The sequence below is a fragment of the Mustela erminea genome, chromosome 15, assembly GCF_009829155.1.
Source record: "Mustela erminea isolate mMusErm1 chromosome 15, mMusErm1.Pri, whole genome shotgun sequence".
NCBI classification, from domain to species: domain Eukaryota; kingdom Metazoa; phylum Chordata; class Mammalia; order Carnivora; family Mustelidae; genus Mustela; species Mustela erminea.
This window is the reverse complement of record NC_045628.1, coordinates 2,212,592-2,226,800: the sequence shown is the minus strand read 5'-3', so window position 1 is coordinate 2,226,800 and position 14,209 is coordinate 2,212,592. Positions and strand designations below refer to the sequence as shown.

General features: G+C 51.5%; 1 protein-coding gene across 10 annotated transcripts in view; it reads right to left on the bottom strand.

The window, feature by feature from the left end:
• Positions 1-443: 443 nt before the first annotated feature.
• ANKRD10 (ankyrin repeat domain 10) overlaps positions 444-14,209 on the bottom strand; it is a 31,935-nt gene continuing 18,169 nt past the window's right edge. For 3 of the 10 annotated variants that reach the window (XM_032314197.1, XM_032314198.1, XM_032314200.1), the window contains 3 exons: positions 13,631-13,866; positions 5,010-5,252; positions 444-1,988 (listed from right to left, as the gene is read on the bottom strand). In XM_032314197.1, the coding sequence (XP_032170088.1) occupies positions 1,513-1,988; positions 5,010-5,252; positions 13,631-13,866 (955 nt within the window). In that variant the 3' untranslated portion in view covers positions 444-1,512. Of the gene's footprint in view, positions 1,989-2,092; positions 3,204-5,009; positions 5,253-13,630; positions 13,867-14,209 lie in introns of those variants that run through there. The other 7 variants (XM_032314199.1, XM_032314201.1, XM_032314205.1 and 4 more) reach the window with 6 other exon arrangements.

Below are 14,209 nucleotides of genomic sequence, written 5' to 3'. Positions count from 1 at the left end.
GTTAAATTTACAGTAATATGCATAAAGCAACCAGTGTTCTAAATAACGTACAGGGCATGCCAGAAAGATTATTTTGTTGGCATTTTGAAACTGTAATTTATAGTTTTAAAAGGCTTATGTTCATGAATGTCTGCTGGCCCCACGTTCAGTAAATTATGGTGACTGTCTTTTACGGAAATGCGCAGGCAAGGACAGTACTGCTGGCTGAGAGCAGCTGACACTCCCCCAAGAGGCTCTGGGAGAAAAGGGTCCGAAGACTAGAGCATCTACATCCAGAAACCCAAAGTGGCCAGAAATTCCATGGGCAGGGCCAGAGGAGTAAAGTAAAATCTTACAAGCAGAATAAAAGGGGACACTCCACTCGTCCCTCCCTTCCTGTCCCCTGCGCAGACACCCCCACCCCCCTCCCCCACCCTAGAAAGAAAGCACACCCCAGGCACGGCTCAAGTGAGAGTTTTTTATTCAATCTGTAAAGCACAGTTTAAAAACAAGATGTTAGTAACACTCTTAGGACATTGGCTTGTTCAATGGACATTTTCTCTAACTTCACCAATTTTCATTACAAAAATCAGAAAAGTAAAAATTCATTACAATATTTGCACAGTGTGACCACTAGCTGCTTAAACAAAAGCTAATTTCTATAAAACCATAAACGTAGTGCACTTTTATTAAGAGAGATCCAAAATTCTCTCAGTAGATGGGATATACATAGTGGTATACATTTTAAAGCAGAAACCACTCCCCTCCCCCCCAAAAAAACCAAGAAAAAAGAAAATATAAGTCAAAATAGTCAGTTATAAATATCCTGACCTGACATTTCCTACAAATAGTAATTTCTACTACATATAAAGGAAACCGTTATCTGTGGTACAAACCGTAGAGACAAAGCAAGAAATGTGGGATAAAACCACGACAGGGCCGCAGTCAGTCCCGGACTGCAGGTGTTTCCAGTGAAACGCGGGGCAGGGAGCTACGTTGTTGACAAAGGGGCCGCTTCCGCCCCCAAACCACCACGCGTGCCCGGAAGAAAACCCACCACACGGCAAGTTGCAAAGCTTCAATGAAAAGACTTTGAAAAAGACAAATGTTCTTTTTTTCAAGAAATCTTTGTAAGGCTGTACTTTGCATAGGGAACGAGCCGTCTTCTGTCATAGAGTCTAGAGGTTAGAGCAGAAGCAAGCTTTCCAAGAGGACTGTGGACCAGGAGTCTGGAAGGACGGCATTCTACGGTGACGGCGCTCAAAGGAAAACACCGAGGCTGGCAGCCGAGAAATTAGACTTGGGAAGAGGCCCGCCAACCCGTGGAGGAAACACCTGGGGGCTAAGTCAGCCGTCCTCATGCATACAACAGGACTCACGAGGAACTTCTCAAATACAAGCTGACTTTGTCAGAAAGTCGAAGTATACAAAAACAGTACAAGTCGTGACATTCCCTCAAGTGGGCGCTATGTGAGTATTCACGGTCGGCTACTAGGGAGGCATGGGCGCGTCCACACGTCAGGCTGCCAGTCTCTACGAGCCGTGGTACAGGTGCATGGCCCCCAGGTCGGCACCACCGGGCCTCTCTGCCCCCTTCACGGAGCTGGGGTGCTCTGCCAGGCTACTGAGCTCGGGGATGCTTTCAGCGGTGTCCCCAAACCCGTGGTAGTGCCCGTAGTGCAGGTTCTCCTCAACGCCCCCCACCCAGGAAGGTCTGTTAGCCACGCAGCTGCTCGGGCTCCCGTTCAGGTGCAGAGAGCCGCACATCTCGGCGTTAGCGCTCATGGTCTTTTCTGGCTCCTCGGTCCCATGGACACAAAGCGGACCCTGGCTACTCGGAAAAGGCCGTCCTTGAACTATGCCACTGCTAACACCATTAGCTCCTGAAAAGCTCTGGTCACTCCCGCTCTCCGTCCCATTGAGCTGTGTCGTGGAGGGGAAGTCCAAATGTCCACTGATGACACATCCATGTGTCAGTGTATCCGGCGCGGGGCTACTGGTTTTCATATCTGCATTGAGAGATACACCTGTCACCAGAATTCTGAACCAGAGGGGGAGGAGGAACTAGAACAGTTGCATTGCTGCCACAACTCTAAAGGATTTACTTAGCTTCTTTTTTTTTTCTTTAGAACAAACCAGTTCCTTTTCCGGAGGTAAAAAACTGCATAGGCAGATTTAAAAATAGAACCAACAGCAGCATGTTCCTGGTAAGACAAGACACATCTCTGGCTTTTGGCTGCACCGAGCGACTGAATGCGGACGCCTGAGGCGACAGCTCTGCGGCATGAAAACGACCAGCAGCCCCGGAGCACCGCCAGCAACACCAGAATCGAAAAAGTGCTCTCGTGTCAAGACTACTTTCAGGAAGACATTTTAAAAATCACCTGCGAGACCGCCCAGCGGAACGAAGGGGAGGTCTCCCACAGGGTTAAAATAAGCCCCCACTCCTCCAGCTCTGAAGGAAAGGGAGAAAGGAAGGCGGCCGCGACATGGGGGCCTGGGGGCTCCTGGGACCGGGCGAGGCAGCGCCACGCGAGCTCCGGGGACGTGCCCGCGGCTCAGGCCTGGCGCTCTGACACGGGAGCTCAGATCTTAGCGACCCTCGCGTCCGCGTGGCACCTGTGTGGCGGCAAGCGGCCGGCGAGGACGGGACACTAAGCGCTCTCACGCGCGTGGTCTGGGACTGGCGGCGCAGCAGCGCGAGCCCTGGCGGGGCCTTCCGAGTTCGCCAGGTGAGTGGACTCCGACGTCCAAGCCTTCATTCATCTAACGAGGCTACGGTAAAAAAAACGCTTAGGTTGGGAAAATGTTGCTTAACCTGCATAGGGAGACATCCACCAAGAGGAGATGTCTCAGGGGGAATGACAGAGTCGACCCCAACACACCCGAGCCCAAGGGGACAGCGATTACAAGGTGCTTTTCTGTACAAGGAAACCCGGGATTCCACAGTCACGTCCACAGGAGTTCACAGAACGGTACAAAGAATGAGAATTCGGTCTTGCTTGGTAATAGGAAATTTTATCTCAATGTTCTGAGCTGTTAAAGCAAGGTATGGGATTAAACACACGAGCGGAGTCCCACGACCATCGGAGCGAGGACATGTTTCCGCACACAGGCCCCCGGCACACAGTGTGGCCCTCCCCAGAAGGGCTGACTTTCCGCCTCGCCAGCCAGGTGTCTGATTTGCACTTGGACATAGGTTTCTGCGTGTCCCACAAATCTTCCTGCCAATAAAAAATCATGGCTTGTTCAATGAACAAAAACACCTTCTACACATTCCATTAATCATTTTCCTGGCAGTTTAAGTGATAATCATGCTTCATAACTGCTATAAATTCTTCAGAGGATAAGGGACTTTCCCCCCCCCCCAAATTAAAGGACAGCTCTTTTATTTAGTTAAAACTCAAGGCTAGAGAAGTAGTATTTCAAGAACTGAACATGAAGTAGAATAAAAAGAAATAAAATGAGCTAATCCCAGAGAACTTTTATCAGTGTTCCTGGGTGACGAAATTCATGAGTATGATGGCGACCTTGATGGTCACTAAGACAAATAACCGTGTCCCAGTAACAGACACGGACATGAGGTTTCCGGGGGATCAGCCCTGAAAAGGTCCAGGAGCACTGGGTCAGAGGTCGGAGTTGCCTTGACTCAGTTCTCTGTTCGAGCTCCGTGCGCACGCATCTCCTCTAGTCCCCGGGGGGTGCGAGGGCGAGTGCTGGATGCAACGTCAACACCAAGGCTACTTGATGACCTCATGTCCTTGGGGAAAATCTAATCCAGCTGAGCATGAGAACGGCGGACATCCTAGAGACTGGTTATTCGGGACCCCGCCTGGCTGCCTCCAACACCGTCCTAGCTCCTTGCCCCTCACGCCTCTCCGGGCCCGTGCTCCCGCACACTACCCGCCTGCCCACGGCACGGCCCCCAGGAGTTCAGCCCGTTTTGTGCACGTGGGCAGACGGTGCTGTATGCGAGGTGACCGGAAGTATGGCGCCCGTCACACAGGACAAGCTGGGCTTGAAATAAAAGTGTGGCCTTTTCAACGCGACACCCACGCTGGCTATTAAATTTGGCCTGAAAATGCAGGATATTAACGCCTGAAGTTTAGAGGTTACTTCTGCCTTTTAAACATTGTAGCTATGTCATTTGTTTTGAAAAGCTTTGTTACTTGTCTTTAGCCAAGGTCTTTAAATTACTAACGTATTAGAATTTTCCATAGAAAATCTACCCATTTAATGATGTGGCAAAAAGGTGATTCCACCTGTAACCCTGTAGCTTCTAGAGAGAGGTACACATTTTCGTGTATGTCTGGGAAGCATAATGCATAATCTCTTACCCCAGTGAAGAATTTAGCATAGAGACATAATAAAACCTTAAACAAACCAGTATCTATTTCTACATATATTAACACAGTAAGAAAACTGCTCAGATGTTTTCATGGTCATCTAAAGAGAAAATTGGCAGAGAAAAGTATTAACTCCAAGGAAAAGTCTTGAGAGATTCTGAATGCTAAAAGAAACAGCCCTGAACCATCGACCGTGCGGAGACATGAGCACCTGCAGCGCATACGTGTCTGCGGGCCACGGCGCCCAGCGCTTGGCTGGACTGAGCTGCCCTCCCAGAAACCACAGCAGCCAGCAGAGGCGAGTGGGAGGCCCCACGCTGGCGAGCCCAGTCGCGGGTCAAAACCATCTACCCGTCCTCCATGTCCACAGCAAATCATCCTTGCTGCGCACCAGGCGGAACTACTAGCAACAGATGTCTGATGTGTTCACCCAAAGGTCACATGTCAGGAAAGTATGCATGCGAAACCTCTTTGAAATTAAACAAGGCACGTTAAGCGGAAGCGTCAAACCAAAATAGGAAGATTGCACTCAAACGTCTCATATCTACAGAATGCACCCGACACACTCATCCTCGTATCTACAAACTCGCCCAAGATGCGCAAACTGTAGTGTAACATTCTTTAAAACGTCGGACAACAAAGTGCAGCGCTGGGGAGGACACTCAGGTCAGAAATAGTACGCACACTGGCTCCTGCAGCGGCAAGGCGTCTGCATCGCTGAGACCGTGTATACTTCTATTTCTCTGGGTCCGACAGAACTACCCTCCTGCTGTCTGCTGTCTTCCACCATGGGGCTGCTGCCGCAGCTAACAGGGAACTGTCCACTCCCACCTGTGACAGCCGTGAGCTCTCTGTCGACCAGCATTTTGTCAGCTTCATCGTCCGCGTCGCTGTTCCCCAGCGGCGTGCAGGGACCCGAGCTCCGAGCTGCACAGAACACAAAGGCAATTTTAGATCCCTGCACCCGCAAGCTTTTAAGACAATGGTTTCTCCCTCCTTTTTCCCTCTAAGAGCCCTGAATGCTCCCAATCTGTGAAAACAACGGAATCTAGGGATCAGCAAGGAGCCTAGAGCACGGCCAGGAAACTTCCCAAAATGTGCAGCTCCAAGGAAAAGTCACGGGATTTCGGACACTTACTCCACCTGTACCCAGGGGCACAAATTCTCCTTCATGGCTGGTCCCTGGAGGAAACAAAGCAGTTCTACGACCCACAGAGATTTCTAAATATGTTTCTAAGTTCAGCATACTCTGTATTATGGCCCTAAATGTTCCTTCAGTTATTTTTCGTAAAAAAATATGAAGATAGGGACGCCTGGGTGGCTCAGTGGGTCAAGCCTCTGCCTATGGCTCAGGTCATGATCTCAGGGTCCTGGGATTGAGCCCTGCATCGGGCTCTCTGCTCAGCGGGGAGCCTGCTTCCTCCTCTCTCTCTGCCTGTCTCTCCTATTTGTGATCTCTGTTAAATAAATAAAATCTTAAAAAAAAAAAAAAGAAAAGAAATACAAAGACAATTCTTTTTTTTTTTTTTTTTTTTTTTTTAAGATTTTATTTATTTATTTGTCAGAGAGAGAGCGAGCGAGAGTGAGCACAGGCAGAGTGGAAGGCAGAGTCAGAGGGTGAAGCAGGCTCCCTGCGGAGCAAGGATCCCGATGTGGGACTCGATCCCAGGACGCTGGGATCATGACCTGAGCCGAAGGCAGCTGCTTAACCAACTGAGCCACCCAGGCGTCCCAAGACAATTCTTGAATAACATAAAAACCATTAAAATTATCCTAAATTAAAAAAAAAAAATTCAGGGACGCCTGGGTGGCTCAGTTGGTTGGCCTGCCTTCGGCTCAGGTCATGATCCTGGAGTCCCGGGATCGAGTCCCGCATCGGGCTCCCAGCTCCATGGGGAATCTGCTTCTCCCTCTGACCTTCTCCTCACTCATGCTCTCTCTCACTGTCTCTCTCTCTCAAATAAATAAATAAAATCTTAAAAAAAAAAAATTCACTAATCTCAGTAGTAGAAAGGAAAGTAAAAGCCAAGGTTAAATACTGTTCTGGGGGTGTGGGCCCGTGCACCAAGATACAGTAACACCGGAAACGAACATTACAGTCCTAGTTCCAGACCTTTGAGGCTGAAGTTACGCACATTCCTCTAAAAAGGATCATTCTCTGGATCTTGGAGGAAAACAAACATGCACATTTAATCACGTTTCCTGCAAGAATCACACTCATTGTGTGGAAACACTCCCCTGGGCACCTTCCCTGGGCGCCCCCACCCTACCCCCAGCGGCCATGTTCCCGTGATCATGTGGCTTTCTGGTCTCAGCACACACATGCTATTACAGAATCGGACCCCCAGATCGTCTTCATCTACCATGGCATGAATGTAGCTCGTGAGCAAAGTCCAAAAGAACCTTTGAAAGTCAAGTAAGAATCCGCTGTAGGGTCGCATTCTAACCCCTGCAACTCCCCGGCTGTCCTGTCGTGAACACCACAGTCGAAGCCTCACTCGGCACCTTCTGTGTACTTCTGGGTCTTTAATCAGATAAATTTCTGGGTCAAAGTATATATACAATAAACAACTTTTGTGCTAAATCTTCCCAATAAACATTTAAAAACAGACATGAACTCTGCGGCTTCAGTTACTTCTGATTTGCAGGCAGGAGTTGGTTTTTACAGATGTAAAAGGAAGAAGCAAGCACACCGGCTCCAGACTGCCGCTAACCCGAAGCCAAACCGCCGAGACCGGAGAATAACGTATGGTCTTCACGAAGAGGAACACGAGTCCCGGACGACCGGCATGTGGGAGAAACAGAGCAGTGTGACCTGTGTAGTTGGTCTGCACAGGCAGGAGGCCAAGGTCACTCACCACACAGGTGCTTTTAGGCCCGAGGCATTAAGCCCTGGACTTCCGGCTTTCCCACTCAAGGTTCTCTGCCTTCCTCCGCGGGCCCCCATCAGCGCCAGGCAAGCTGCCACCCACCCTGGGAAGCAGGTACTTTCCACACGTCCGTGGCATACTGGCCGCCCTCACGAGGGGGTGGGGGTGGTGTTCAGGACCTTCGGGGAGACCTCAGCCTGTCATTTCAGAGACTGCTGAGTCTGAGGAGCCTGCGGTCTGCGTGGGCTCGGGTCCTGCTCCTTCCTCTCCTATGCCTGGTAAGCCGTCCTGGGAGTCCAGTGGTCCACGGAGAACGGGCACACGCCAGCCCCGCAAAGCCACGGATGGACGCCTCTGCGAACGGGGAGCTGCACGGGGCTACGGCACGGCGTTCAGTGCCTGTCCTCGTAAGGTCTGCTCTTCAGGATTCAGGGGCCAGGGTTCCTGGGGACGGTGAGCCCTGAGCTAAGTGTGCCATTTCACATGTCTGAAAAGGAAAGCAGTTTACAGAAATCCCGACAGAGGACAAATCTGAAAGTGCTTCCTGAGAGCAGAGCTACTTATCCTCTCGTCCCTTAAGCCCAGTGCTCAGAAGGGGGACCGTATCCATGAATGAAGCCCACTCTCCAGCCTGAAAAGGCACAAACACAGGAAGCAAACAAACATGACTCGTCCTGGAGCGACCCGTAACAGAATCAGGAGGCCGGCCCCCTGGAAAGGCCGGCTGTGAAGAGAAGCAGCCCGGGTGGGCCTGCCACTAGGGGGCCGGAGGGGCCGCAGGCAGAGGAGTCTGGGGACATTCAAGGTCAAACGAAGAGGAGGAGCCAGGGGACAAGGCCAGTTTGCCGTGGAAATGACTCTGGGAAGGAGAGACCCATGCAGAGCACGGGCCCGACTCTGAAACCCTGCCACCTCGCAGGTGCGCCATCAGTGCCGACGGGGACAAAAACGAAACCGACCGAAGGCTCTCCTACGCGTAGTCAAGAAACTCTTTAACAGGGGAGCATATGCTAACGCACTCAGGCCGGTTCTCCACAGACAGGCTGTCTTTGTGGAGCATCGTTGCCATGAAGCACCTGCAAGGCTTTTAAAAACTCCGCGGCAGACAGTCCGGCTGCGCCCGGGCTGGGTCACTCCAGCGTCTAGGAATCGGCGGCACAGGCGCAATTTACTTTTTAAACCCGTGTTTTACGAACCGAGATTGACGCCGGCCTCTCAGAACTGTCGGAACATTGGCGCCGAGCAGACTCCTCTCTCCCACACTCATTCGTCTCTGCCAAAGGAGCCACGGAGACGTGCCACGCTGCGTCTGAGAAAGTCAGCCTCGCACACAAAACGCGAGGCGTCTCTCCCCAAGTGGTCGGTTTGGGCGCTCTCTGGAGTTCGGAGCAGCAGCACCTTCTCTTCCCATCTCTCTACCCACCTCCACAGGAAAAAGCAAAGACCACGACACGTTTCGTTAAAAAAAGTCCTTACCTCCTACTCGGCCACAGGAGGCATTTGTCGAGGACACAAGATTGCAGCACACGTTAGCCGCGGACCATCTGCGGCAGGACACTGCCTAGCAGCGGCTCAAGAAAGACCCTCTCAGCCTCCTTCCTGCAGAGGCGACTTTGCAAGCATGACTGACCATGGTCCAGATGCAGAACCGGGCACCGGTACGGCCGTCTGAAGCCGCGGCCAGCTCTCAGCAAGATGCTACAGCCACGTGTTTGCTTTACGCGCGAGCAGTCTGAAAGCCCGGGGGGTGGTGTCCCTGGGCTTTTGGAAGGCGGGGAGTCCTGGAGGGTGCTGTCGGGAAGCGGATTCCTGAGCTGGCTCCCTACGGCCGGGAAGGGGCACGTGCAGAACAAAAACGAGTTACTATCACTTTTTAACAGTGAACTCTATGCCCAGCGTGGGGCTTGAACTCATGGCCACAAGCTCCTACTGAGCCAGCCCGGCACCCCCCAAACACGAGATTCCAACTGCCAAGGACACCTGCAAGCTTACCTAGGGCTCCTGAAGAAAGCCCACTCAGACTTATTTTAACGTTCAAGGCAGAAACGTCTCTGAAAAAGAAAAATTCAATCTCTATGGTCACATCGTTGTGAGGTGCTGGTGCTCTGGCTGGCTAGCAGGGTGCGAACCCCTGGGCCCAGCACGAGGGAGCTGTCGGGCACCCAAACACTGCCAAGTAGGTTTGCACGACAGACCTCGGTGAGGCTGGGCTTGTGGCACAGACTAGTGACCTCCTGTTGTGTATCTTCAGGGTGCCCGTGTGGGGGTCCCAGGTGTGGGTTAGCCCTCAAGAGGAGTTGGCCAGGAGCCCCAGGACGCTTCACACACCTGTGGTCTCCCCGCGGAACGGGGAGTCCCAACCACTGGCCAAGTACTTGGGAAGGAAAGTCTCCCCCGGGGGCTTCCCACCGGCCATAATCAATCAGAATGATTTCTTATCCACTTAGCACAATTTACCTGGATAACAACTTTTTAAAGAAAGGTTCTGTTTAAATCAAAGCAGGACCTGAGGCCGGAATGAAGATGGTTCTACCACGGGGGAACATTTCATGGACTCTAAGCTCCCGCCACGGCCCCACAAGCAGCAGTGAGAGTTCTGGAAACACCACGGGAGGCCTTGGGGTTCTGTGAAAGGGCGCAGGAGAGAAGGTGCACGGGGTGGCGGACTCCGGCCACGGCAGCTACACTGCTCTGCGAACAGGGGAGCCTCCGGAGGCTGGAATTCGAGACGGAAACGGTGCAAATCACAGAGTGCTTGGTTCTCTGGCGTCATTCAGATCACCATTCCTGGACGCTAAGCCTTCAGGGATCCAGACAAAACAATCCTGTTATTCCAACCGCACTGTTCTCTTACTCTAGTCAAACACTTAAACTCTGCCCTTGAAGTCAGTCGTGTGCGTCTCTAACGTATGGGATCAAACCGGCGGGAGCCACATTTTTAACTGGGGAGGCAGTGGATCTCCTGAGACTCAGGCTCTAAGCAGGCAGACGTGCCACTCCCCTGCTCCCCCCCACACGGCCACCGCCCGTCTCCGCTGTGGTCCGGATGGATACTGAAGACCAGAGTGCACATTGTTTAATGAGAAGCTTATCCAGGGGAAGGTGTGCCGAGAAACTTCTCATTGCTGATTTTAAACAGGACCATAATGCCGTAGTTTTCCTAAAAGGTGTTTTTTTAAGTTAAATACCTATACATTATGTATGAAATTCTAAGATCAGTACTATATCCTTCTGAATTAAAAACTGATTTAACGAGATCTAGTATCAACACAGGCTCCTTCCTATGGCAACTGTTCCCGGTCACAAAACCCTGGTCGCTGCCCCTCCTTGCTCCCGACACGGGAGCTGCAGCCAAAGCAACTCCTGATTGAAAGAAGAGGGAAGTGTCTCCCATGGACAGGACGGGCATTCTTCCCAACCAGTCTCCCTGGTATCTGGGCGGGTTTCCAAGGACCACACACACGGTAACGGGACTGTTACTCCTGGAGGTTAACAGAAACACTAACAGAACGTTACCGAGCAGCTGTCACTGAAGGACACCTGTCATCTGACCTCGAGCCAACGGTTGATAAATGGGGGGAAAACACACCGAAACCCACGTACATACTCATGCTTCCTTGTGCCACCCCAAATGAACAAAACCCGATCTTATGCCAAAATACTTTTAGGATCAACCGCTGAAGTGACTTTGGACTTGACTTTATGCTCGAGTTCACAGCCCCAAGGACTAGGTCCACGCTCTGACCAGGGTGGAGGGGTTGTTGGTGTGAATGCTGGGGCGGGGGCATGTCACATAGGACCCGCCCGAGGCTCAGCCCACCCCCCAGCGCAGCAGCAGACAGTCAGGCAGCAGCGCCATTAATCCTTCAAGTTCTTTTCCATCCGTAGTTTCCAAGGGAAATCACACCAATGACATTAAAACATCTGAAAACAGTTTAGTGGAAGCAGGGACAGAGGCCACTTTCTGTGGAGAAGAGTAGGGAACTTTGTCTCAGGATTCCAAAGTAAAAAAAAAAAAAGTTAAAAAATATAAATTCGCAAGGCACACTTAGAAAGTTGGCTTTGCCAGAAAAACTTCTGGAAATAAGTTTTATGAACATAAAATGCACATTAAAAACAGGAGTGTGTGTGATTCTTTAGTTGCAGAAAGACTGGCCTGAATCTCACTGATAAGGTCTAAGCTAGGCCTTCACGGAGCCCAGAACTCCTGGCCCTGAAAAGCCTAACTTGTACCTGGGGAAGAATGAAGGGAGACAGAAAATTTTAAACTCTTTTAAATATGTGGACATGGGAAGTTATTCAAAGTATTTTATATGCATGTGTTGGGTAAGGAAAAAATGCTTATTTTTACTCTGGTGTGAGAGCCAAAAATTTGTTTGCAAAATGAATAATTCAGAATGAGCAAAACCTGAAGCTCAGACATTTAAATAGCAAATCAAAACGAGATGCCAGATATTAAGTGGAAATGAACTACAACAACGTATCGTGACTCGCCTACTGGAACCTGAGCCTGGGGCAGAAGTCCTCGCACAGGCAGACACAACCTCCTCCCGAAGACCCAGGCAGCTGGGGCCAAGTCATGAGACCCACGCCCCAGCCCCCACTCACAGCGAGCACGTCATGATAAAGTGAAAGCGGTCATCGCCACTCACAGCCCCCGCCCCCCGAGGAAAGAGGCGCAGGCTGCAGGCCCATCCGTGCTCCCACAGCCATGACCAGAGACACATGCCCATGCTCAGGGCTGTGGGGGACGCTGCCCGGGACCAGCACTGCCTGCGGGACGGGAGCAAGGACCGCCCAGCTCAGATGTCTCCCGTGATGGCGGAGGGGAGGACGGACAGCTCAGATGTCTCCCGTGATGGCGGAGGGGCGGACGGACGGCTCAGATGTCTCCCGTGATGGCGGAGGGGCGGTCCGTCGGATCTGCCAGCGGCAAAGCCTGGTTGGAAAAACTCTGTGGCCCATGTTTGAGTCTTGTTAGAACGTCCAGGGACATCCGTCTTAGCCGACTAGCAGAATCCAAGATTTCTGCTGTGAACCAGCATACGTGCACATGGACACATACCGGTCTGCTGCCCGAGGGCCCATGAGGCCAACACTTTGCGTCATTCCAAAATACGAAACCAGGCATGAAGCGGACAAGAAAGGCTATTTTAAAAAAGTGGAAGCTCTTAGAGGGCTTTAAAACTACATTAGGAAAGACTCGGCTGGAACACGTACACATCAGTGACCGTGCTGGACGACAGCTCACGGTTCAGGCCCCGCGAGGACGGACACCTGCCCGTGTCGTTCGTGCTTATGCCCTTCCGGCATTCTTGGAGAGTTCTGTGACTCACAGAAGCCAGGAGTTTCGTAAACCCCCACCTCAAGTTCATACACTCATTTCCACAAAAAAAAGTCTGAAGTTTCCATAGTCACTAAGTATTTAAAAGCAGTAAAACAATTTTATCAACTTCATAGTAAAAGAAATCCATTTTCATCCACACACTGTCCGGTCAGACGGAAAAGGTGCAGCATTGGAAAGAGGACCACGCTGGCGCCCGTGGGGGTGCAGGCAACGGAGGCCTGAACCGTTCAGCCGCCCAGGTTTCCCCCCTCCTCTCCTGGCGTGGCTTTTTATTTCTTTAATCAAAGGGCACAACTTTGTCCTTATCCTCAGCTCTCTTACCCAAGCTCCTAATTTCAACGTGGTTACTTTTCACTGCCACCTCTGTGTGTCCCTGTCTGTGTCGCTTTGTTAAATACTCTTGCCCGGCCAGCGGTCTGTCCTGTAAGATCTCTTACAGACAGCTGCGCACACACACATTTTTCTCTAGGTGAAGGGGAGCTGTTTTCATCGGAGCCTGACCAGTGACTCTGCTTCACCGTGAACTCCGAAGTAACCTGGAGATAAAACGGTGGACAACACGGTAACTCACTCACAACTCACTCACCTTCCAGGTGTATCCTCGGGTCTCGCCACGACACACACCCCGTCCTGCGGGTGCGGAGACCAGCCAAGGCAAACCTCTCCCTGCCCAGATGTGAAACCGTGTTTTGCTACCAGACCAGCAATGTTATTCATAAGCTCAGGGACATTCAGAGAAAACAAACAAAAAAAATCAGGCACGGTGGCGGGTTTTTTTAATAGTTATATTTCAAACAGGTACAGGAAAGAGCGGCAGAAGACCCTGGGTGTGCACAAAGGCACACACACACACACACACACACACACTTCATCTGAGCTGTCAACACCGCCCTCTCACCGCTCCCCTTTGGTTAAAGGGCCAATCTTCCAGGGGCCACAGGGGGAGACAACCACAACTGCACCAGGCTCCTCCGGGCACAGGACCCTTGAGCGAAGGTCTCCTCTCGAAGGCGCTTCCAGCCATAAAAAAGAGCACAAGTTACCGGAAAGAGGAGCGCGCCCCCCTCCCATCCACCAAGGGGACTCACCTTCAGTTCGAGCCTTCTTCACTCCAAAGGGCTCTGGATCTTCCAAACATCTCTTGCGACTGGCTCCCGCACTAGTATGATTAGGGAATCGGCTCTGATGGCCCCCGTTTATGGGGCCGTTATCATAGAAACGGCTCAGGTGACAGTTCTGCAGGTTCAAGAGAAACTGGGTGCACTCTTGGAAACCCTGGGTTTGAGCAATGTCTGCTGCTGTCAGGCCACTGGCGTTCCTCAGGCTGCGTGACACAAAAACACCGAATTACACCCCGCCGAGCGCTCACCTGTCTCTGCTCCTGCTGACCTGACTGACTAGCTCAAGGGGCGGCAAGAGGACACGGAGGTACCGCGAGCCTCCCTTACGGGGGAGCTCTGGTCCTGCTGCCGTGCTAACGGGGCTCTTGCGCACATGTGATCGCTAAGCGAGGTCGGGAGATAGGCATTTAAAAATCAACACGCTCAACTTTAAAAAAGGCATCTTCCTATTCAACTTCTCAAAATCATTTCTTAGGTCAGTCTGAAGAACCTAAATTTATGCTGACTTCAGACTTAACCTGGAACTGAATTCTACGTTATCTGCAT